The sequence below is a fragment of the Nerophis ophidion genome, linkage group LG01 (assembly GCF_033978795.1).
Source record: "Nerophis ophidion isolate RoL-2023_Sa linkage group LG01, RoL_Noph_v1.0, whole genome shotgun sequence".
NCBI lineage: Eukaryota > Metazoa > Chordata > Actinopteri > Syngnathiformes > Syngnathidae > Nerophis > Nerophis ophidion.
The window spans coordinates 12,719,874-12,746,780 of NC_084611.1; the positions used below are offsets into that span (position 1 = coordinate 12,719,874).

The 26,907-nt window shown below is 38.1% G+C and overlaps 1 protein-coding gene and 1 non-coding gene across 3 annotated transcripts in view; one reads left to right on the forward strand and one right to left on the reverse strand.

Moving 5' to 3' along the window:
- The window catches only part of LOC133550232 (serine/threonine-protein kinase N2-like), a 56,659-nt gene that overhangs the window by 11,813 nt on the left and 17,939 nt on the right, over positions 1–26,907 (forward strand). The window contains exons 2-10 of one of the 2 annotated variants that reach the window (XM_061896394.1): positions 9,412–9,911; positions 15,238–15,380; positions 15,442–15,583; positions 15,643–15,744; positions 15,801–15,901; positions 23,462–23,608; positions 23,680–23,755; positions 23,823–23,970; positions 24,054–24,129. In XM_061896394.1, the coding sequence (XP_061752378.1) occupies positions 9,785–9,911; positions 15,238–15,380; positions 15,442–15,583; positions 15,643–15,744; positions 15,801–15,901; positions 23,462–23,608; positions 23,680–23,755; positions 23,823–23,970; positions 24,054–24,129 (1,062 nt within the window). In that variant the 5' untranslated portion in view covers positions 9,412–9,784. Of the gene's footprint in view, positions 1–9,411; positions 9,912–15,237; positions 15,381–15,441; positions 15,584–15,642; positions 15,745–15,800; positions 15,902–23,461; positions 23,609–23,679; positions 23,756–23,822; positions 23,971–24,044; positions 24,130–26,907 lie in introns of both variants that reach the window. The other variant, XM_061896403.1, reaches the window with a different exon arrangement.
- On the reverse strand, positions 22,003–22,075 carry trnaw-cca (transfer RNA tryptophan (anticodon CCA)). The gene has a single exon. It is a non-coding gene; the product is annotated as a tRNA-Trp (tRNA).

Genomic DNA, 26,907 nt, shown 5'->3' on the forward strand with positions numbered 1-26,907 from the left:
TGAACTTACATTCATATTTTGTTGAAGTATTATTCAATAAATATATTTATAAAGGATTTTTGAATTGTTGCTATTTTTAGAATATTTTTTAAAAACCTCACGTACCCCTTGGCATACCGTCAAGTACCCCCAGAGGTACGGGTACCCCCATTTTAGAACCACTGCTTTATGGCGTCGCCGTCGTCTCCCCACTTTGATACGTTTATGGCGGTAAACACGGTTAAAAAGACGCCATTGTTGGCGTCCTTTTGACACAAATAGTGATCATAACCACATAATAAGGACATTTTTAAGTATTTTCAATAATTTTCATTTGGCGGTGTCAGCGGCAGACATGACGTCTGCTCGAAGAGACACTTTATTAGGTACACCAGCACACTACAATACAACAGGGGAGGGCCACACTGAAAAAAATGAAGCATGCGGGGGCCATTTTTAATATTATCTCTAAAACCAATAAAATATAAGGATTATATTCCCCTTTAGGGCTGTGTCACGCCAAATTTCTTCTCCCTACAAAATCCTTCCCCCCCATTTACTTCCGGGGTCATGATTAATACAGACGTTTTGTTAACGCTATATTATAAAAATATAACGCTATATTATAAAAATATAACGCTATATTATAAAAATACAGACGTTTTGTTAACGCTATATTATAAAAATATAACGCTATATTATTAAAATATAATGCTATATTATAAAAATACAGACGTTTTGTTAACGCTATATTATAAAAATATAACGCTATATTATAAAAATACAGACGTTTTGTTAACGCTATATTATAAAATATAACGCTATATTATAAAAATATAACGCTGTATTATAAAAATACAGACGTTTTGTTAACGCTATATTATAAAAATATAACGCTATATTATAAAAATACAGACTTTTGTTAATGCTATATTATAAAAATATAATGCTATATTATAAAAATATAATTCTATATTATAAAAATACAGACGTTTTGTTAACGCTATATTATAAATATACAGACGTTTTGTTAACGCTATATTATAAAAATATAATGCTATATTATAAAAATACAGACGTTTTGTTAACGCTATATTATAAAAATATAACGATATATTATAAAAATATAACGCTATATTATAAAAATACAGACGTTTTGTTAACGCTATATTATAAAAATATAACGCTATATTATAAAAATACAGACGTTTTGTTAACGCTATATTATAAAAATATAACGCTATATTATAAAAATATAATGCTATATTATAAAAATACAGATGTTTTGTTAATGCTATATTATAAAAATATAACGCTATATTATAAAAATACAGACGTTTTGTTAACGCTATATTATAAAAATATAACGCTATATTATAAAAATACAGACGTTTTGTTAACGCTATATTATAAAAATATAACGCTATATTATAAAAATACAGACGTTTTGTTAACGCTATATTATAAAAATATAACGCTATATTATAAAAATACAGACGTTTTGTTAACGCTATATTATAAAAATATAACGCTATATTATAAAAATATAATGCTATATTATAAAAATACAGATGTTTTGTTAATGCTATATTATAAAAATATAACGCTATATTATAAAAATACAGACGTTTTGTTAACGCTATATTATAAAAATATAACGCTATATTATAAAAATACAGACGTTTTGTTAACGCTATATTATAAAAATATAACGCTATATTATAAAAATACAGTCCTTTTGTTAACGCTATATTATAAAAATATAACGCTATATTATAAAAATACAGATGTTTTGTTAACGCTATATTATAAAAATATAACGCTATATTATAAAAATACAGACGTTTTGTTAACGCTATATTATAAAAATATAACGCTATATTATAAAAATATAACGCTATATTATAAAAATACAGACGTTTTGTTAACGCTATATTATAAAAATATAACGCTATATTATAAAAATACAGACGTTTTGTTAACGCTATATTATAAAAATATAACGCTATATTATAAAAATATAAAGCTATATTATAAAAATATAACGCTATAGTATAAAAATACAGACGTTTTGTTAATGCTATATTATAAAAATATAACGCTATATTATAAAAATACAGACGTTTTGTTAACGCTATATTATACAAATATAACACTATATTATAAAAATATAACGCTATATTATAAAAATACAGACGTTTTGTTAATGCTATATTATAAAAATATAACGCTATATTATAAAAATACAGACGTTTTGTTAACGCTATATTATAAAAATATAACGCTATATTATAAAAATACAGATGTTTTGTTAACGCTATATTATAAAAATATAACGCTATATTATAAAAATATAACGCTATATTATAAAAATACAGACGTTTTGTTAATGCTATATTATAAAAATAAAAATAAAACAATTTACTAACACAAGCTATGGGATGACAGAAGAGGAAACGCGACCCCGGGGGTTTGTAGAAATTTGGCGTGACAGCTCCCTTCTATAAGAGGAATTACCAACATGCTCTATTTGTGGATGTAAACATAAAACGTTAGCTGTAAAGCTAGCATAACATTTTAGCGTATTTCCAAAATGGTGCCAAGTATCCAAAATCATAATGTTTAGGTTTAAACATACAAAATTAGCCCAAAAAAGCTATCAAAAAACGTTAGCATGCCACAGATATGTATCATTATATCATCACGTTCAACTTTTTTGTCCTTTATGACGTCGCCGCCGTCTCTCCGCTTTGATACGCTTATGGCGGGAAACACGCGCCGAGCTTTCATGACAAGAGTGCAGTTTAAAAGACGCCATTGTTGGCGTCCATTTGACACAAATAGTGGCCATAACCACATTATAATGACATTTTTAGTTTTTTAAAAATTCTTTTTCATTTGATGGTGGCAGCGGCAGGCATGACGTCTCTTCGAAGAGACACTTCATTAGGCACACTACAATACAACATGGGAGGGCCACGCTGAAAAAAATCAAGCATGCGGTCCGTTTTTTCATATCATCTCTAAAACCAATAAAATAAAAATATTATATTCTCCTTTAAGGCTCCCTTCAATTTGGGTCCCGTGACCCGATAAGAGGAAATACCAACATGCTCAATTTGCGGGTGTAAAGATAAAACATTTAGCATGCTAATATGAAAGACGTTAGCATACTTTCAAGATGGCGGCAAGTTTAAAAAATCATGATTTTTAGGTTTAAACATACAAAATTAGCTAAAAAAAGCTGGCATAAAACGTTAGCATACTATAGATACGTATCATTATATCATCATGTTCCACATTTTTGCCCTTTATGACGTTGCCATCGTCTCCCCGCGTCGAACTTTCATGACAAGAGTGCGTTTTACAAGACGCCATTGTTGGCGTCCGTTTGACCACAAATAACCACATTATAATGACATTTTTAAAGGGGAACGTTATCACGCAATATCCCGAAAAACTGCTTCAAAGTGCCTGATTTTCACCATCGCTTTATCCACGATTCCATTTTCCTGTGACGTCAATGCGTGATGCCAATACAAACAAACATGGCGGATAGAACAGAAAGATATAGCAACATTAGCTCGGATTCAGACTCAGATTTCGGCGGTGTAAGCGATTCAGCAGATTACGCATGTAAAACGAAATTGAAGAAGAAACTGAAGCTATTGAGTAGGGGTGTAACGGTACACAAACATTTCGGTTCGGTACGTACCTCGGTTTAGAGGTCACGGTTCGGTTCATTTTCGGTACAATAAGAAAACAACAAAATATACATTTTTTGGTTATTTATTTACCAAATTTGTAAACAATGGCTTTATCCTTTTAACATTGGGAACACCATAATGATTCTACCCAAGTTAATCCACATTAAACTGCCTCAAGTTGTTGCTTTGATTAAATAAAATGACAAAACCTTTCTTCTACATATAAAAAGTGCAACATTAAACAGTTTTAAGTCAACTCATCATGCTTAATTTATTACAGCATTTGGGAAGTCTCTAGTTGACTTTTATTATATACACACACACACACACACACACACACACACACACACACACACACACACGCACGCACGAGTGGACACACACACAGCAAAATCAGTTAACGTAACGCTAAAAGCTAATTAGCGTTCACCTCAACCCAGAACTGCAGTTTAAGTTTCTAGAAGCTCGTTCGATACACCCTCGTACCGAACCGAAACCCCCGTACCGAAACGGTTCAATACAAATACACGTACCGTTACACCCCTACTATTGAGCCATATCACGACACACAGCGGCAACGAGGACGAATTCGGCGATCGCCTTCTAACCAACGATTGCATCTTTTGACCACTGGTCCAACTTGAATCCGTCGATTGGTAAGTGTTTGTTTGGCATTAAATGTGGTTGGAGGGAAAGGCTGGATGCAAATATAGCTACAAATATGTACATAGAGCTAGCCTAAATAGCATGTTAGCATCGATTAGCTTGCAGTCATGCCATGAGCAAATATGTCTGATTAGCACTTAAGTCAGTAACATCAACTAAACTCACCTTTGTGATTTTGTTGACTTTATCGTTGGAAATGCATCTGCTGTGCCATCTCTGTCGTAGCATCGCTATCGTCGGTAAAGTGTGCAGAACAATCGAGGGACTTTCGCATCTTTTGACCACTGGTGCAACTTGAATCCGTCGATTGGTATGTGTTTGTTTGGCATTAAATGTGGGTGGAGGGAAAGGCTGGATGCAAATATAGCTACAAATGAGGCATAATGATGCATTATGTACATGCAGCTAGCCTAAATAGCATGTTAGCATCGATTAGCTTGCAGTCATGCCATGAGAAAATATGTCTGATTAACACATAAGTCAATAACATCAACTAAACTCACCTTTGTGATTTTGTTGACTTTATCGTTGGAAATGCATCTGCTGTGACATCTCTGTCGTAGCATAGCTATCGTCGGTAAAGTGTGCAGAACAATCGTGGGACTTTCGCATCTTTTGACCACTGGTGCAACTTGAATCCGTCGATTGGTATGCGTTTGTTTGGCATTAAATGTGGGTGGAGGGAAAGGCTGGATGCAAATATAACTACAAATGAGGCATAATGATGCAACATGTACATACAGCTAGCCTAAATAGCAAGTTAGCATCAATTAGCATGCCGTGACCATTGATATGTCTGATTAGCACGCTCCACGTAAGTCAACTTGAATCCGTACTTGTTCGTGTTGTTACATCCTCCGACAACACACCGACGAGGCATGATGTCTCCAAGGTACGGAAAACAGTCGAAAAAACGGAAACTAAGAGCTAATTTGACTTGGTGTGTGTAATGTGTTTGAGAAAATGGCGGATTGCTTCCTGTTGTGACGTCACGGGTGAAAGGTCATTGCTCCAACAGCGAACAATTGAAAGGCGTTTCAATCGCCAAATTCACCCTTTTAGAGTTCGGCAATGGGTTAAAAAAACATATGTTTTTTTTTCTGCAACATCAAGGTATATATTGACGCTTACATAGGTCTGGTGATAATGTTCCCCTTTAAGTTTTTTAATTCATTTTCATTTGGCCGTGGCAGACATGAAGTCTGCTCAAAAAGACACTTCATTAGGTACTAAAATATAACAGGGGAGGGCCATACTGAAAAAATCAAGCACGCAGGGGCCAGTTTTTTTTATATTATCTCTAAAAACCAATAAAATATTAAAGATTGTGCGGGCTTATTCTAAAAATAGCGACAAAAACGTGACTATTTTTTAAAGCGCATTATGTTATAGTTGTAGTATTGTTATACCTGCTTTGTCTTCACAAAAAACAAACATACATTTTGATACGTTCAGGGACAAATTCCATTCCCTGAGAACTGTTGCTGGTGAGGGAGGGCGTGTGACATTGTGGTCCTCGACAGCACCGAGTACAAAAAAAACACGCTTCGGGTTAAACATAGAAAATTAGAAATATAATGTTAGCGTGCTAGCACGTGACCGGATAAGAGGAAATACCAAAATGCTCTATTTGTGGGTGTAAATATAAAACATTAGCTATAAGGCTAGCATAAAACTTGAAACGCTAATATAAAAGACGTGAGTATACTTCCAAGATGGCGCCAAGTATCAAAAATCATGACTTTTAGGTTCAAACATACAAAATTGGCTAAAAAAAATTAGCGGTACAGCTAGCATAAAACATTGGTATGTTAAGCATGCTAGCACATGACCGGATAAGAGGAAATACCTATATGCACTATTTGTAGGTGTAAAGATACAGCATTTGCCTAACAGTTAGCATAAAATGTCAGCATGCTAATCAATATTTGAGACGTTAGCATACTTCCAATATGGCGCCAAGTATCACATATCATGACTTTTAGGTTTACACATACAAAATTAGCTAAAAAAAATACCATAAAACGTTAGCATGCTAATGTTAGCATGCTGACATAAGAAAAGTCGAGATGGAGCCAAGTATGAAAATGCACTATTTGTAGGTGTAAAGATACAAAATTAGCTGAAAAGCTCGACAAAACTTTAGCATGCTAATATAAAAGACGTTAGCATACTTCCAAGATCGTGCCAAGTATCAAAATTTATGATTTTTAGGTTCAAACATACAACATTTTCTCAAAAGCTAGCAAAAACATCAGCATGCTAATAGAAAAAACATCAAACAGTATTAAAATGCACTAGCTATATATATTAAACATTAGCATGCTAACATAAGACATCAAGAAGTACATATACAATAAATGCACTATGTGAAGGTGTACATGTAAAATGATGTACAACATTAGCATGCTTACATAAGAAGTACATAAATGTACTATGTGAAGGTGTACACGTAAAATGATGAACAACATCAGCATGCTGACTTAAGAAGTACATAAATGCACTATGTGAAGGTGTTCATGGATAATTATGTACAACATCAGCATGCTTACATAATAAGTACGTAAATGCACTATGTGAAGGTGTACACGTAAAATGATGTACAACGTTAGCATGCTAACATAAGAAGTACATAAATGCACTATGTGAAGGTGTACATGTAAAATGATGTGCAACCTCATTATGCTAACATAAGAAGTACATGTAAAATGATGAACAACATTAGCATGCTAACATAAGAAGTACATAAATTCACTATGTGAAGGTGTACATGTAAAATGATGAACAACATTAGCATACTAACATAAGAAGTACATAAATGCACTATCTGAAGGTGTACACGTAAAATGATGTACAACATCAGCATGCTAACATAAGAAGCACATGTAAAATGATGTACAACATTAGCATGCTAACATAAGAAGTACACGTAAAATGATGAACAACATTAGCATGCTAACATAAGAAGTACATAAATGCACTATGTGAAGGTGTTCATGTATAATGATGTAAAACACAGCATGCTAACCTAAGAGGTACATAAATGCACTATGTGAAGGTGTACACGCAAAATGAAGTACAACATCAGCAAGCTAACATAAGAAGTACATAAATGCACTATGTGAAGGTGTACACATAAAATGATGTACAACATTAGCATGCTTACATAATAAGTACATAAATGCACTATGTGAAGATGCACATGTAAAATGATGAACAACATTAGCATGTTAACCTAAAAAGTACATAAATGCACTATGTGAAGGTGTACACGTAAAATGAAGTGCAACATCAGCAAGCAAACATGAGAAGTACATAAATGCACTATGTGAAGGTGTACACGCAAAATGAAGTACAACATCAGCATGCTAACATAAGAAGTACATAAATACACTATGTGAAGGTGTACACACAATGAAGTACAACATCAGCATGCTAATATAAGAAGTACATAAATGCACTATGTGAAGCTGTACACGTAAAATGATGTACAACATTAGCATGCTAACATAAGAAGTACATAAATGCACTATGTGAAGGTGTGCACGTAAAATGATGAACATTAGCATGCTAACCTAAGAAGTACATAAATGCACTATGTGAAGCTGTACACGTAAAATGATGTACAGCATCAGCATGCTAACACAAGAAGTACATAAATGCACTATGTGAAGGTGTACACACAATGAAGTACAACATCAGCATGCTAATCTAACAAGGACATAAATGCACTATGTGAAGGTGTTCACACAAAATGAAGTACAACATCAGCAAGCTAACATAAGATGTACATGTAAAATGATGTACAACATTAGCATGCTAACATAAGAAGTACATGTAAAATGATGAACAACATTAGCATGCTAACATAAGAAGTACATAAATGCACTATGTGAAGGTGTTCATGTTTAATGATGTACAACATCAGCAAGCTAACATAAGAAGTACATAAATGCACTATGTGAAGGTGTTCATGTTTAATGATGTACAACATCAGCAAGCTAACATAAGAAGTACATGCAAAATAATTTACATTAGCATGCTAATATAAGAAGTACACGTAAAATGATGAACAACATTAGCATGCTAACACAAGAAGTACACGTAAAATGATGAACAACATTAGCATGCTAACATAAGAAGTACATAAATGCACTATGTGAAGGTGTACACTTAAAATGATGTACAACATTAGCATGCTAACATAAGAAGTCTATAAATGCACTATGTGAAGGTGTTCATGTATAATGATGTACAATATCAGCATGCTAACATAAGAAGTACATAAATGCACTATGTGAAGTTGTACATGCAAAATGAAGTACAACATCAGCAAGCTAACCTAAGAAGTACATAAATGCACTATGTGAAGGTGTACATGTAAAATGATGTACAACATCCGCATGCTAACCTAAGAAGTACATAAATGCACTATGTGAAGGTATACACGCAAAATGAAGTACAACATTAGCATGCTAACATAAGAAGTACACGTAAAACGATGTGCAACATTAGCATGCTAACATAAGTACACGTAAAATGATGTACAACATTAGCATGCTAACATAAGAAGTACATAAATGCACTATGTGAAGGTGTACACGTAAAATGATGTACAACATCAGCATGCTAATATAAGAAGTACATGTATAATGATGTACAACATCAGCATGCTAACCTAAGAAGTACATAAATGCACTATGTGAAGGTGTACATGTAAAATGATGTACAACATCAGCATGCTAATATAAGAAGTACATGTAAAATGATGTACAACATTACCATGCTAACATAAGAAGTACACAAATGCACTATGTGAAGGTGTACACGTAAAATGATGTACAACATCAGCATGCTAATATAAGAAGTACATGTATAATGATGTACAACATCAGCATGCTAACCTAAGAAGTACATAAATGCACTATGTGAAGGTGTACATGTAAAATGATGAACAACATCAGCAAGCTAACATAAGAAGTACATAAATGCACTATGTGAAGGTGTACACGTAAAATGATGTACACCATCAGCAGTAATGAAAAACATGTTTTTACAGGTGTGTTGCAATGTCTGGTGTCCCTAATGAAGTGGCCAGTGAAGAGGATGAGGGAGGGTGTGTGAACATGTGCTCCTGCAGCGTCCAATGGCTGGGACTCGCATCTTCATCATCATCATCACCCCCCCCCCACCCCTCCCTCCGCGGTGAAGGAGATTGGCTGGGAGTGTTGTGGTGTGGGACCGGGACGCAGCAGGCGGGAGGACACGCTGCGTGACGCTGTCCAGGATGTAGGAGGAGAGCGACATCTTCAAGGACACACGTGGAGGAAGAAGAAGAAGAAGAAGGTAGGACGCCTCCTTCTCACTTTTGTCCACTTGGGAGTGGAAGAGGTGATGAAGAGGAGGATGACGAAGGTGTCTCCGCGGGCAGGATGTTGTCCACGGCTCAGCAGATGCTGCAGGACAGTCGCTCCAAGATGGAGAACATCCGACTGCAGATCATCAAAGTGGCCCAGGCGGGGGGCGGCCAGGACCACGCCCACCGCGACCACGGTGGAGGTCAGTGACCACACACACACGTCCAACAGTGTCTTCACCGTAACGCCATGTGACGATAAGAAATATTACAACTGAAGTCGGTACTTTTAAAATGTACAATATCTACCTAACTTTAAGCGCTAACAGTATCCTTGCATCCTCGCATGTTGGCATGCAAGGCAGATTTGAATTAGTACATTTGAACTGGTAAACAGCGGGAGGCAAAGTGCAGGTAAAAAAGGTATGTAATGCTTGAATCAAAAATTTTAAAAAAGGTGAGTGCCCCTAAGAAAAGGCATTGAAGCTTAGGGAAGGTTAAGAAAGAAACTAAAACTGAACTGGCTACTAAGTAAACATAAACAGAATGCTGGACGACAGCAAAGACTTACTGTGGGGCAAAAACAGCGTCCACAAAGTAAATCCGAACATGACATGACAATCAACAACGTCCCCACGAAGAAAAATAAAAACAACTGAAATATTCTTGATTGCTAAAACAAAGTAGTTGCGGGAAATATCGCTACAGGAAAATACCAAAAATAGAGAAAAAGCCACCAAAATATGAGCGCTGGACAAGAAGTAAAAAGACTACACAAAGGAAAACAGCAAAAAAGTCAGGGTGTGATGTGACAGGTGGTGACAGTACACCTACTTTGAGACAAGTTTTTTAATAATTTCTGCTGGTGGTGTGCTTCCGCGTTTTTTCACCGCAAAAAATGTGCTTTGGCTCAAAAAAGGTTGAAGGACACTGACCTATTTAACTCAAGATGCTAACAGTAACATTTTAGCCTAATGTGTTAGCATGCATATAGTTAGTACAACTAAAAGGTCCTGACTTGTTAGTATTGTTTACCTACTTAGCTGTGTATCTGTCGGCTACCTAGCTTAAGGTGCTAGCAGTATTTCACTAGCCTAGCGTGTTAGCATGCAAAGCAGCATTTAATTAGTACATTTGAACTGGTATGACTTGTAGTATCTACTTACAGTACTTAGTTTTGTTTCTATCTGTGACCTATTTAGCTCAAGATGCTAACAATACCATTTTAGCCAAACGTGTTAGCATGCATATAATTAGTACAACTAAAAGGTCTTGACTTGTTTACATTGTTTACCTACTTAGCTGTGTTTCTATCTGTGACCTATTTAGCTCAAGATGCTAACAGTATTCTTTTGGCCTAGCGTGTTAGCATGCAAAGCAGCATTTAATTAGTACATTTGAACTGGTATGACTTGTAATATCTACTTAAAGTACTTAGTTTTGGTTCTATCTGTGACCTACTTAGCTCAAGATGCTAACAATACCATTTTAGCCAAACGTGTTAGCATGCATATAATTAGTACACCTAAAAGGTCCTGACTTGTTTATATTGTTTACCTACTTAGCTGTGTATCTACCTGTGACCTATTTAGCTCAAGATGCTAATAGTACCATTTTAGCCTAGCATATTAGCATGCAAAACAGCATATAATTAGTACAACTAAAAGGTCCTGACTTGTTTACATTGTTTACCTACTTAGCTGTGTTTCTATCTGTGACCTATTTGGCTCAAGATGCTAACAGTATCCTTCTAACCTAGCGTGTTAGCATGCAAAGCAGCGTTTATTTTGTACATTTGAAATGGTATAACTTCTACTTAAAGTACTTAGTTTTGTTTCTATCTGTGACCTACTTAGCTCAAGATGCTAACAGTATTCTTTTAGCCTAGTGTGTTAGCATGCAAAGCAGCATTTAATTAGTACATTTGAACTGGTATGACTTGTAAAATCTACTTACAGTACTTAGTTTTGTTTCTATCTGTGACCTATTTAGCTCAAGATGCTAACAGTACCATTTTAGCCTAGCATATTAGCATGCAAAACAGCATATAATTAGTACAACTAAAAGGTCCTGACTTGTTTACATTAGATAGATAGATAGATAGATAGATAGATAGATAGATAGATAGATAGATAGATAGATAGATAGTACTTTATTGTTTACCTACTTAGCTGTGTTTCTATCTGTGACCTATTTAGCTCAAGATGCTAACAGTATCCTTCTAACCTAGAGTGTTAGCATGCAAAGCAGCGTTTAATTAGTACATTTGAACTGGTATGACTTGTAATATCTACTTACAGTACTTAGTTTTGTTTCTATCTGTGACCTATTTAGCTCAATATGCTAACAGTACCATTTTAGCCTAGCATATTAGCATGCAAAACAGCATATAATTAGTACAACTAAAAGGTCCTGACTTGTTTACATTGTTTACCTACTTAGCTGTGTTTCTATCTGTGACCTATTTAGCTCAAGATGCTAACAGTATCCTTCTAACCTAGTGTGTTAGCATGCAAAGCAGTATTTAATTAGTACATTTGAACTGGTATGACTTGTAATATCTACTTACAGTACTTAGATTTGTTTCTGTCTGTGACCTATTTAGCTCAAGATGCTAACAGTACCATTTTAGCATGCAAAACAGCATATAATTAGTACAATTAAAAGGTCCTACCTTGTTTACATTGTTTACCTACTTAGCTGTGATTCTATCTGTGACCTATTTAGCTCAAGATGCTAACAGTATCCTTTTAACCTTGCGTGTTAGCATGCAAAGCAGCGTTTATTTAGTACATTTGAAATGGTATAACTTCTACTTACAGTACTTAGTTTTGTTTCTATCTGTGACCTACTTAGCTCAAGATGCTAACAGTATTCTTTTAGCCTAGCGTGTTAGCATGCAAAGCAGCATTTAATTAGTACATTTGAACTGGTATGACTTGTAATATCTACTTACAGTACTTAGTTTTGTTTCTATCTGTGACCTATGTAGCTCAAGATGCTAACAGTACCATTTTAGCCTAGCATATTAGCATGCAAAACAGCATATAATTAGTACAACTAAAAGGTCCTGACTTGATACATTGTTTACCTACTTAGCTGTGTTTCTATCTGTGACCTATTTAGCTCAAGATGCTAACAGTATCCTTCTAACCTAGCGTTCTAGCATGCAAAGCAGCGTTTATTTAGTACATGCTCTTCAGCCTGTATCTATCTGTAGGCTACTTAGCTAAGATGCTAACAGTATTAATCTAGCCTAGCGTGTTAGCATGTTGGTTCTTATCTAGTTTGCACTTTTTTGTTGTTTTGTATAAAATCAACATAGCAAAAACACACAAGATACACTTTCAATTAGTGCATCAACCCAAGAAAAAAAACCTCCCTCCCCCATTGACACTCATCCACACCCACTCACACAAAAGGTGTTGTTTCTTTCTGCTACCAATATTCTGGTTCCCACAACATAGACAACACAGTCTGTAAGGTACACAGTTCCTGAAGCACACATGATTGTGTGCGCCGCTGGTCCACTAACATTTTCATTAATTACTATTTTTTATGTATTTGTTTTTATATTGTTTTACTTTCTTTTTTATCACAGAAAATGTTTTTTATTTATTTATCTTATTTTATTCTATTTTTTTAAAAAAGGACCTTATCTACACCAGACCAGGTTGTTAGTGAAATTACCGTAGATTTGTTTGAATGTTTTTTAAAACCAGGTCCAGTCCAGATAAATGTCCAAGTCGAGCTCAGCAACACACAACTTCATACTTGACAACTTAGAGACCTCCGATTTCGGGAGGTGGGGGGCGTGGTCGAGGCGGTGGGCGTGGTTAAGAGGGGAGGAGCTAGAATTCACCAAGTCAAGTATTCATATATATATATATATGAAATATATTGAATAGTGAATATAGTGAAATCTAGCTATATATATATATATATATATATATATATATATAAAAGAAATACTTGAATTTCAGTGTTTGTTTACTTACACATATACACACACAACACTGATTTACTCATTGTTGAGTTAAGGGTTGAATTGGCCATCCATGATCTATTCTCTGTCACTATTTTTCTAACCATGCTGAACACCCTCTGGGATGATGCATTGCTGTGTTTCATCAAATTCACTGGAATCTTACATTTCTCCCTAGCATGGCCCAAAACCGGTCAATCTTTGCTTCCTGAGGAAGAGCTTCACTGGGCTCTTTCAAAAATCATTGATGTTTTTGTCACATATGCATGTACAGTAGATGGCAGTATTGTCCTGTTTAAGAGTGTCACAACATTGCTGTTTCCGGCAGACGAACTGCTTTACGGTAGACGTGACTGCTGTTGTTGTGTGTTGTTACCGCGCTGGGAGGACGTTAATGAAACTGCCTAACAATAAACCCACATAAGAAACCAAACCTCGATTATTCTACAGTTACAACGCCATTGGGTAGACACGCTGTTTATATTGTGGGAAAGCGGACGTGAAAACAGGCTGGCCTCACTCAGGTCCGCTAGGAGCTAGAGGGGGCGTGGCCTCCAGCTCCGCCTGAATTTCGGGAGATTTTCAGGAGAAAATTTGTCCCGGGAGGTTTTCGGGAGAGGCGCTGAATTGTAAATTCAAAGAAACTAAAATAGAATGCAAAAAATAATATATATATATATATATATATATATATATATATATATATATATATATATATATAAAATAAACAAAGTGCAAAGCCATAGGCTCACTCAATCTCAGTAAATAACTTAAATTTGGAACACAGCATCATCGTTTTCACAGCTTTTTGGTTGTTAGAGGTAGAGTGTTTTAATGTAGAGTTCTAAATCTTTTTTTAAATCACACAAAAAACAGGTCGGGTATTGAGAAACATACTTTTATAAATATGAAACTTAGCCGATAGTATAATGAGGTTGCAAAGGTAAAATTAATTCAATTTTTTTTCAATGCAGTGTAAAACCAAATATATATTATTTCATATATATTGTTTTAGTTGCTTAAGAGATATTCCTGGCTCTGAATTTGTTCTTTGCTATTTTTATGTTTTTGTGCATTACTTGTTGCCGTCATCATCAAACAAACAGCTTACTCATCAGTTACTCAGTTCTTGAGTTTTTTCACAACATACTTTTTACTTTTACTCACGTAAATATTTGAGTGACTACTCCTTACTTTTACTTGAGTAATACATCCCTAAAGTAACAGTGCTCTTACTTGAGTACAATTTCTGGCTACTCTACCCACCTCTGTCTACAGGTATCTAGTAATCAACATACCGTATCTCTGACTGTAGACTAGCAGTTAGTAAATCCTAAGCAGTGTATTAGCATACATATTTAATTTTTGACTAGCATGGAGGTGGCGACTTGTCCAGGGTGTACGCCGCCTTCCACACGAATGAAGCTGACATAGGCTCCAGCACAAGCGGTAGAAAATGGATGGATGGATGGTGTTTGCATGCTAACGTAAGATGCTACAGTGCTACAGACGAACGATGCGTTCAAGTGTCTCTCTGTCTTTAGGGACGTCTCAGCCGGCCGTCAGCCCGGAGGACGCCCGCCTGGCCGAGCTGCAGTACTACATGCAGAGAGAGCACGAGGCCTGGGAGCGGGCCAAGGACCTCCTCAGCCGGACCGAGGAGACGTCCTCGCCTGACCGCGCAGAGGTACGGTTTTGCCGCCCAAAACAGCAGCGCGTACCAAGTCCGTCCTCTCCACGCCATGCAGGCGGAGACCCGCGAGCGCGAGTCCTCACAGAAGTTGAGGTTGCTGCGCGTCGCCGTGGAGACGGGCCTGCACGACGGGAGGGTGGAGTCGGCCCACAAGCGCCCGGCGGCCAGCTTGTCCGGCAGACCGCCGTCACTAACGGGTAAGAAATGATTAAAAATGTTGATTTAAAGACTTTTATGAACACGTTTGTTCCTTCAGGGAAGCTGGAAGTTCGACTCCTCGGATGTGAGGACCTCTTGTGTCCTCCCATTCACCTGGACCAGGTCCCCGAGGAGTCTCCGGCTGCTGCCACACCATCAGGTAAGGTCCTCCTTCCCAAGGAGACGCTCTGACGTGCCACACCCACATTTGTGCAGCCCAGACCCGCGCCGTGCTGAAGCTGGACGGCAGACCGGTGGACAGGACGCCATGGACCAAGCTGACCTGGGATCAGACCTTCTGTCTCCGACTGGAGAGAGTGAGTCCACATCTGTCTGGTAATACCAATACTCTACCACATGGGGGTCCAAAGTGCGGCCCGTCGCTAATTTTTTAACACAACCGTTAGCATTCTAATATTAGCATGCTAGCTTTTTTGCTCATTTGGCAATTTGACACCTTAGCGTAAAAAATTTTGTGACTTCATAAAGGATATCTGTTAGCATGCTAATGCTAGCTTATTTTAGCTACATTTGTAGGTCTGGTACTTGATGCATGTTACAGTTAGCATTTGAGCATGCTAGCTTTTTAGCTATTTTAGCAGGTATACAATTCAGTTTCCTATATTTTGGTATTTCACTGTTAACTGTACCGCTTAGCCCTAAAGGGAATAAGTGGTAGAAAATGAATGGATGGATAGATGTTAGCATAGTATTCTCAGCATGAGTTCACATATGTCCATTCAATACCAACTCTGCAACAGGGGGTCCGAAGTGCATCTCGGGGGACATTTACGGCTCGTCGAAAAAAATTTAACAACCCAACAGCACAACCGTTACCATTTTAATATTAGCATGCTAGCTTTTTTTGCTAATTTTGCAGGTAAACACCTTAGCATCAAATATTTTAGTACTCAATCAATCAATCAATGTTTATTTATATAGCCCCAAATCACAAATGTCTCAAAGGACTGCACAAATCATTACGACTACAACATCCTCGGAAGAACCCACAAAAGGGCAAGGAAAACTCACACCCAGTGGGCAGGGAGAATTCACATTCAGTGGGACGCCAGTGACAATGCTGACTATGAGAAACCTTGGAGAGGACCTCAGATGTGGGCAACCCCCCCCCCTCTAGGGGACCGAAAGCAATGGATGTCGAGCGGGTCTAACATGATACTGTGAAAGTTCAATCCATAGTGGCTCCAAGACAGCAGTGAGAGTCCCGTCCACAGGAAACCATCTCAAGCGGATCAGCAGCGTAGAGATGTCCCCAACCGATACAGGCGAGCGGTCCATCCTGGGTCCCGACGAGCGGTCCATCCTGGGTCTCGACTCTGGACAGTCAGTACTTCATCCATGGTCATCGGACCGGACCCCCTCCACAAGGGAGGGGGGGACATAGGAGAAAGAAAAGAAGCGGCAGATCAACTGGTCTAAAAAGGAGGTCTATTTAAAGGCTAGAGTATACAGATGAGTTTTAAGATGAGACTTAAATGCTTAAATGCCACTCTTCCACTGGCGCAGTGGAAGAGTGGCCGTGCAAACCCGAGGGTCCCTGGTTCAATCCCCACCTTCTACCAACCTCGTCACGTCCGTTGTGTCCTGAGCAATACACTTCACCCTTGCTCCTGATGGGTGCTGGTTAGCGCCTTGCATGGCAGCTCCCTCCATCAGTGTGTGAATGTGTGTGTGAATGGGTAAATGTGGAAGTAGTGTCAAAGCGCTTTGAGTACCTTGAAGGTAGAAAAGCGCTATACAAGTACAACCCTTTATCATTTAGCCTGCTAATATTAGTATGCTAGCTGATTTTAGCTACATTCGTAGGTCTGGTACTTGATGCATGTTACAGTTAGCCTTTTAGTATGCTAGCTTTTTAGCTATTTTAGCAGGTATACATTTCAGTTTCATATATTTTGGTATTTCACTGTTAACTGTACACATATTATCATTAGCATGTTAGCCCTAAAGGGAATAAGCGGTAGGAAATGGATGGATGGATGGATGTTAGCATAGTATTCTCAACATGAGTTCACATATATCCATTCAATACCAACTCTGCAACAGGGGGTCCGAAGTGCATCTCGGGGGACATTTACGGCTCGTCGAAAAATTTTTAACAACCCAACGGCACAACCGTTACCATTTTAATATTAGCATGTTAGCTATTTTTTTTGCTAATTTTGCTGGTAAACACCTTAGCATCAAATATTTTAGTACTGGCGCAGTGGGAGAGTGGCCGTGCGCAACCCGAGGATCCCTGGTTCAATCCCCACCTAGTACCAACCTGGTCACGTCCGTTGTGTCCTGGACAAGACACTTCACCCTTGCTCCTGATGGGTGCTGGTTAGCGCTTTGCATGGCAGCTCCCTCCATCAGTGTGTGAATGTGTGTGTGAATGGGTAAATGTGGAAATAGTGTCAGAGTACTTTGAAGGTAGAAAAGCGCTATACAAGTACAACCCTTTATCATTTAGCATGCTAATATTAGTATGCTAGCTGATTTTAGCTACATTTGTAGGTCTGGTACTTGATACATGTTACAGTTAGCATTTTAGCATGCTAGCTTTTTAGCTATTTTAGCAGGTATACAATTCAGTTTCCTATATTTTGGTATTTCACTGTTAACTGTACGCATATTATCATTAGCATGTTATCCCTAAAGGGAATAAGCGGTAGAAAATGAATGGATGGATAGATGTTAGCATAGTATTCTCAGCATGAGTTCACATATGTCCATTCAATACCAATACTCTGCAACATGGGGGTCCGAAGTGCATCTCGGGGGACATTTACGGCTCGTCGAAAATTTTTTGACAACCCAACAGCACAACCGTTACCATTTTATTATTAGCATGCTAGCTTTTTTTTGCTAATTTTGCAGGTAAACGCCTTAGCATCAAATATTTTAGTACTTGACAAATGATACCTGTTAGCATGCTAACGTTAGTGTGCTATCTTTTTTAAGCTAATTTTGTAGGTATGCACCTGAGTCATACTTTGACGCATGCTAATGTTGGCTGGTTAGCATTTCCCCAAAAAAATTCAGTGTAATATATTGTGACGCATGTAACAGTTAGCATTTTAGTATTTGAATTAGCACGTTAGCTTTCTATTAAGCTATTTTAGCAGGTATACCCCTTAGTGTCACATTTTGGCATTTCACTAATGCTAACTGTTAGCATAGTAATCTTAGCATGCTAGCTTTTTGGGGGTTTTTTTTCTGCTCATTTTTCTCATAATTTTCTTACTTTACTATTGTGCTAACTGTTAGCATTTCAGTTTGCCTTTGGCTCTTTAGCATTCACGTGGCATTTCTACCAAAATTTTAAATTGCCTCTACTAGTTAGTTAGTTAAAAAAATCTTAATAATTAAAATAATTTCCCTTGTGTGGGATAATTAAAGTGTATCTTGTATAATACATAAAAGTATTTCAATACATAAATACTTATTTTTTATTATGAATTAAAACATGTTTTAATATTCTTTTTATTCATTATTTCATTAAAAAAATATATTTTATAATTTTATTTTGTTTCTTTTTAACTTGTTATAATACAAGTGTAACATTTATTTGCCAATATAAATACTTTTATACTGTAATTTGAAATGTACACATTTAGTTCCAATGTATAAAACATATTTAAGGAATGTCCCTAATGTGTTATTATTTTCATCATACATTTAAAAGAAAATTAATGTATTGCATTTTTCTTTTTAATTGATGACCTAAAAGGTAACACTTAAAAAACAGTTAATACATAATATGTCCAGGGATACCTTAAAAAATACTGCATAAACATTATTTAAAGTACAGTATTACACGTTGAGTCCAGATGACGTCATATACTGTCAGTTCCTTTTGTGACCAGCAGGGAAAGCTGTTGAATGCAGACATTTTCCATATGTAACATTCTCACATTCTTTTAAATGTATTATGTTATATATTTTATGTACATCATCTTATGTAACTTGTTTTTAAAAATATTGTCATCAAATTTAATTATTCATTACAAATTAGGCTAAGTCAATAAAAGGTGTCCAATATATGCGTGCGTATGTTAATATTAAATAATGTTACAGCATTGACAACTATATTAAATGATCGTGGCAGTTCCTATTGTGACCAGCAGGGGAAGCTGTTGTACACGTGTTGAATGCAGACCTTGTCCATATGTAACATTAAATGTATTACAGGTGCTGTTCATATTATTAGAATATCATGAAAAAGTTGATTTATTTCAGTAATTCTATTCAGAACGTGAAACTTACATATTATGTCAATTCATTACACACATAGTGATATATTTGAAATGTTTATTTATTTAAATGTTGATGATTAGTACTGACAATTACTGAAAATCCCAAATTCAGTATCTCAGAAAAGTTACGACTAGTACCAAAAAATATTTATTAGAAATGTGGGCCAACTGAGTTTCAGCATATACGGCAATCAATACTTAGTTGCAGCTCCTTTTGCCTGAATTGCTGCAGCAATACGGCGTGGTATAAAGTCGGCCAGTCTGTTGCACTCCTCAGGTGTTATGAGAGCCCAGGTTGCTTTAATAGTGGCCTTCAGCTCTTCAGCATTGTTGGGTCTGGCATCTGGCATCTTCCGCTTCACAATACCCCATAGCTTTTCTATGGGGTTAAGGTCAGGTGAGTTTGCAGGCCAATCAAGAACAGGGATACCATGGTCCTTAAACCAGGTACTGGTAGATTTGGCACTGTGTGCAGGTGCCAAGTCATGTTGGAAAATGAAATCTTCACCTCCATAAAATTGGTCCGCGGCAGGCAGCATAAAGTGTTCTAAGACTTCCTGGTAGACTGCTGCATTGACCCTAGACCTCAGGAAACACAGTGGACCAACACCAGCAGATGACATGGCACCCCAGACCATTACCGATTGTGGAAATTTGACACTGGACTTCAGGCAACGTGGATTCTGTGCCTCTCCTGTCTTCCTCCACACTCTGGGACCTTGATTTCCAAAGGAGATACAAAATGTACTTTCATCTGAAAACATAACTTTGGACCACTCAGCAGCAGTCCAGTCCTTTTTGTCTTGAGCCCAGGCGAGACGCTTTTGACGTTGTCTCTTATTCAAGAGTGGCTCTACACAAGGAATGCGACAGCTGAAGCCCATATCTTGCATACATCGGTGTGTGGTGGTTCTTGAAGCACTGACTCCAGATGCAGTCCACTCTTTGTGGATCTCCCCCACATTTTTGAATTGTTTTGTTTGACAATCCTCACCAGGGCGCGGTTATCCCTCTTGCTTGTACACTTTTTTCTACCACATCTTTGTCTTCCCTTCGCCTCTCTTTTAATGTGCTTGGACACAGAGCTCTGGGAACATCCAACCTCTTTGGCAATGACCTTTTGTGTCTTGCCCTCCTTCTTTAAAGTATCAATGGTCATCTTTTGGACAGTTGTCAAGTCAGCAGTCTTCCCCATGATTGTGTGTCATACAGAATCAAAACGAGAGACCATTTAAAGGCTTTTCCAGGTGTTTTGAGTGAGTTAACTAATCAGAGTGTGGCACCAGGTGTCTTCAATATCTGACCTTTTCACCACATCCTAATTTTCTGAGATGTTGAATTTAGGGTTGTCAGCTATAATCATCTCCTTTTTGGCAAAAAACACTTGAAATGTATCAGTCTGTTTGGAATGAATGTATACATTCTACAAGTTTGACTTTCTAAATGGAATTAATGAAATAAATCAACTTTTTCATGATATTCTAATAATATGACCAGCACCTGTATTCTATGTGTCTGATCTTAGGTATTTTGATTTATATTTTTTTTAATAAATATTATTAAATGTAATTATTCATTACTTAGTAGTCTAAGTAAATATAAAGAAATGTGTCTATATTTTAGAAACATTCTGTCAATATTAATTTACAAATAATACATTTACAGGACAGTATTTTTTTATAATTGAAATTATTAAGTCATTTATTGCCAGTTCTTTTTGCGACCAGCAGGGGGAGGTGTTGCATGCAAACATTCTATGAAATGTAATCCATCCATCCATCCATTTTCTACCGCTTATTCCCTTTCGGGGTCGCGGGGGGCGCTGGCGCCTATCTCAGCTACAATCGGGCGGAAGGCAGGGTACACCCTGGACAAGTCGCCACCTCATCGCAGGGCCAACACAGATAGACAGACAACATTCACACTCACATTCACACACTAGGGCCAATTTAGTGTTGCCAATCAACCTATCCCCAGGTGCATGTCTTTGGAAGTGGGAGGAAGCCGGAGTACCCGGAGGGAACCCACGCATTCACGGGGAGAACATGCAAACTCCACACAGAAAGATCCCGAGCCTGGATTTGAACCCAGGACTGCAGGAACTTCGTATTGTGAGGCAGACGCACTAACCCCTCTGCCACCGTGAAGCCCGAATATTGACCCTGACGTGATTTGAACACGCAACCTTCTGATCTGGAGTCAGACGCGCTACCGTTGCGCCACAGAGCAGACTTGTAATATTTTCATATATTTTATTTACATCACTTTATATAATTGTATGTATTTACTTGTAAGATAATGTCATTACATTTAACTAGATGAGAATTGCGTGTGAATGCTCCAATGCTGAAGTTGAACTGAAATGCGGACAGAATGTAAGAATAGTTTGAATGTTGAAGGGTGTGAATTTCCAGAAAAAAACGGAATTTGGTTTGGAACGTGGAAAGATGTTTGTTGGAATGTCCAGGATGAGTGGAATATGTTGAAGGTGGAATGGTTTGAATCGGTTGCAAAATTTGCAAATGGTGGAAGTTTGAAAAATGGCCAATTCATTTTGAATGGGAACAGTTTCCCGGAAAACCAGGAATTCTGGGAATTCACACAATTATTAATGACAAATTAGATGAAGTCAAAAAATGTGTAGAACATACCATATTTCCTTGAATTGCCGCCAGGGCGCTAATTAATTTAAAACCTCTTTTCACTCCTGCGCTTACCAAAGGCATGCGGTAAGAGTAAGCATGCGCTAATTATTTTAAAACCTCTTCTCACTCCGGCACTTACCAAAGGTATGCAGTAAAAATTTGAGTGTGATGTAAACTTGGACCTTAAATCCTACTGAATAGCTCTTTATCTTCTTCCTTTTATGCGATTTCAAATGACCGGTATTGAAATCATCCATCTATCCATCATCTCCCGCTTATCCGAGGTCGGGTCGCGGGGGCAACAGCCTAAGCAGGGAAGCCCAGACTTCCCTCTCCCCAGCCACTTCGTCTAGCTCTTCCCGGGGGATCCCGAGGCGTTCCCAGGCCAGCCGGGAGACATAGTCTTCCCAACGTGTCCTGGGTCTTCCCCGTGGCCTCCTATGGGTTGGACTTGTCCTAAACACCTCCCTAGGGAGGCGTTCGGGTGGCATCCTGACCAGATGCCCGAGCCACCTCATCTGGTTCCACTCGATGTGGAGGAACAGCGGCTTTACTTTGAGTTCCTCCCGGATGGCAGAGCTTCTCGGCGGAGGAAACTCATTTCGGCCGCTTGTACCCGTGATCTTATCCTTTCGGTCATGACCCAAAGCTCATGACCATAAGTGAGGATGGGAACGTAGATCGGCCGGTAAATTGAGAGCTTTGCCTTCCGGCTCAGCTCCTTCTTCACCACAACGGATCGATACAACGTCCGCATTACTGAAGACGCCGCATCGATCCGCCTGTCGATCTCACGATCCACTCTTCCCCCACTCGTGAACAAGACTCCTAGGTACTTGAACTCCTCCACTTGGGGCAGGGTCTCATAAGCAGTGACAAGTGTGTTAAATGATAGTGGCAGTTCCTGTAGTGACCAGCAGAGGGAGACATTGTCCACATGTAATGTGCGTCAAAACTCGCTTTGCTGCAGTCTAGGGAGCTGGAGGTGGATGTCTTCTGGCGGGACGAGGAGACCATGTGCGGCGTGGTCTTCCTGCGCCTGGAGGAGCTGCTGGACCACCAGACCTGGTCCTCGCATGCGTGGCGTCTGGAACCACGAGGTCTCCTCCACGTCCAGGTGACTTCTTCTGCTGGTGTCAATTATTATTATTATTATTGTTTATCACAACTATTGTTGATGATGTCAAGTGTCGCCTGGTGGACGTGCTGGTAGAACATCCGCCCAAACTCAGACGTCAGAGATGCATCTTCACCAAAGAGAGAGGTACACATTATGGGATGGAGTTTAGAGGAGTCAGTGTGCAGCTGACGTCAACATAAACGTGTGTCAGGTAAGAAGTTTGTGCGCGCGGCTCAGATGAACATGAACTTCACCACCTGGGGTCACCTGATGATGAACGTCCTCCCCCGCTACGCCTCCTTCAGCACGCTCAGCTCCACCCTCGCCGCTGCCATCGCCGCCGAGCGCACGCCGCCCAGGTGAGGGAACATCCTGTCTGGCGACTAGATTGACGGAGAACACGTCATGTGATCTTTTTTTTCTCCTGGTGCAGTGCGGACAGAAGTCCTCCCTGCCACCAGGAGGCGACACAGGGCGACCACAGGGCCTCAACCACAGTCTTGCTTCAAGGGCAGCTGGTGAGCACTTGTCTTCTCTCCAGGAGTTTGTCCTCTTTGGTCCTTCTGTCTCCTATTTTGTCCTCCTTTTCCAGTTATTTTCCTTTCCTTCCCCGTATTTTGTACTTCTTTGCCCGTTTGTCCTTCTTTACCCTTTATTTTGGCTCCTTCTTTTTCTGAATTTTGACCTTCTTTCCCCAAATGTTATCCTTCTTTCCCCGTACTTCGTCTTTCTTTTCTTGTATCTTGTCTCCGTCTTTCCCCTTATTTTGTCCTTCTTTTCTTGTATTTTGTCCTTTCCCCGTTTGTTTTACTTCTTTCCTCGTTTGTCTTTCCCTGTATTTTGTCCTTTCCTCATTTGTTGTACTTCTTTCCTGTATTTTGTCCTTTCCTCGTTTGTTGTACTTCTTTCCGTTTGTCTTTCTCTCTTTCTCCGTATTTTGTCTTTGTTTCTGTTTATTGTTCTTTCTTTGTATTTTCTTCATTTCCCCCTATTGTTTGTACTTCTTTCTCCGAATTATGTCTTTCTTTCCCCGTTTGTTGTACTTCTTTCCCTGTTTATTGTCTCTCTCTTTCTCCATATTTTGTCTTTCTTTCTGTTTATTGTTCTTCTTTCTCTGTATTTTATTCATTTCCCCCCATTTTTTGTACTTCTTTCTCCGTATTTTGTCTTTCTTTCCCCGTTTATTGTCTTTCCCTGTATTTTGTCCTTTCCTCATTTGTTGTACTTCTTTCCGTTTGTCTTTCTCTCTTTCTCCGTATTTTGTCTTTCTTTCTGTTTATTGTTCTTTCTTTGTATTTTCTTCATTTCCCCCTATTGTTTGTACTTCTTTCTCCGAATTATGTCTTTCTTTCCCCGTTTGTTGTACTTCTTTCCCTGTTTATTGTCTCTCTCTTTCTCCATATTTTGTCTTTCTTTCTGTTTATTGTTCTTCTTTCTCTGTATTTTCTTCATTTCCCCCCATTTTTTGTACTTCTTTCTCCGTATTTTGTCTTTCTTTCCCCGTATTTTGTCCTTTCCCCGTTTATTGTCTTTCCCTGTATTTTGTCCTTTCCTCATTTGTTGTACTTCTTTCCGTTTGTCTTTCTCTCTTTCTCCGTATTTTGTCTTTCTTTCTGTTTATTGTTCTTTCTTTGTATTTTATTCATTTCCCCCTATTGTTTGTACTTCTTTCTCTGAATTTTGTCTTTCTTTCCCTGTAGTTTGTCCTTTCCCGCTTGTTGTACGTCTTTCCGTGTTTATTGTCTTTCTCTCTTTCTCTGTATTTTGTCTTTCTTTCTGTTTATTGTTCTTCTTTCTCTTTATTTTCTTCATTTCCCCCCATTGTTTGTACTTTTTTCTCTGTATTTTGTCTTTCTTTCTGTTTATTGTTCTTCTTTCTCTGTATTTTCTTCATTTCCCCCCATTTTTTATACTTCTTTTTCCGTATTTTGTCTTTCTTTCCTCGTATTTTGTCCTTTCCCCGTTTGGTGTACTTCTTTCCCTGTTTATTGTCCTTCTATCTCCGCATTTTGTCCTTCTTTCCCCGTATTTTGTCCTTCTTTCTAACAATTAGCATTCACACAAGATGGCCCCAAGTAAGAAAATTATACAAAGGCATGCTAATGTTAGCATGTGAACACGGAAACAGTTAGCACTCACGCAAGATGGCGCCAAGTAGGACAATTATACTAAACTAATGAGATGAATGCTAGTATAAAGGTTAGCATGCTAACATAATACAGTTTGCATTCACGCAAGATGGCGCCAAGTACGACAATTATACTAAACTAATGAGACGAAAGCTAGTATAAATGTTAGCATGCTAAAATGGAAACAGTTAGGATAGGCTACAGCACCCCCTGCAACCCTGTTAGGGACAAGCAGTAGAAAATGGATGGATGGATGGGCATAATGGCGCCAAGTAAGAAAATTATACGAAATTATGCTAACATACGTGAACATGGAAACAGTTAGCATTCACGCAAGATGGCACCAAGTAAGACATACGTTAGCATGCAAACAGTTGTCATTCAGGCAAGATGGCGCCAAGGACAATTATACTAAACTAATGAGACGAATGCTAGTATAAATGTTAGCATGCTAACATGGAAACATTTAGCATCCACGCAAGATGGCGCCAAGTAACAACATTTTACGAAAGCATGCTAGCGTTAGCATGTGGACATGGAAACAATTAGCATTCACACAAGATGGCGTCAAATAAGACAATTATACGAAAGCATGCTAACGTTAACATTTAAACAGTTAGCATTCACGCAAGATGGCACTAAGTAAGATAATTATACAAAACTAATGAGGCGAATGCTAGTATAAATGTTAGCATGCTAACATGGAAACAGTTAGCATTCACGCAAGATAGTGCCAAGTAACAACATTTTACTTTAGCACGTGAACATGAAAATAGTTAGCATTCACGCAAGATGGCGCCAAGTAACAAAATTTTACTTTAGCATGTGAACATGGAAACAGTTAACATTCACGCAAGATGGCGCCAAGTAACAAAATTTTACTTTAGCACGTGAACATGGAAACAGTTGGCATTCACGCAAGATGGTGCCAAGTAACAAAATTTTACTTTAGCACGTGAACATGGAAACAGTTAGCATTCACGCAAGATGGCGCCAAGTAACAACATTTTACTTCAGCATGCTAACATGGAAAGTTAGCATTCACGCAAGATGGCGCCAAGTAACAACATTTTACTTTAGCATGCTAACATGGAAAGTTAGCATTGACGCAAGATGGCGCCAAGTAACATTTTACTTTAGCACGTGAAAATGGAAACAGTCAGCATT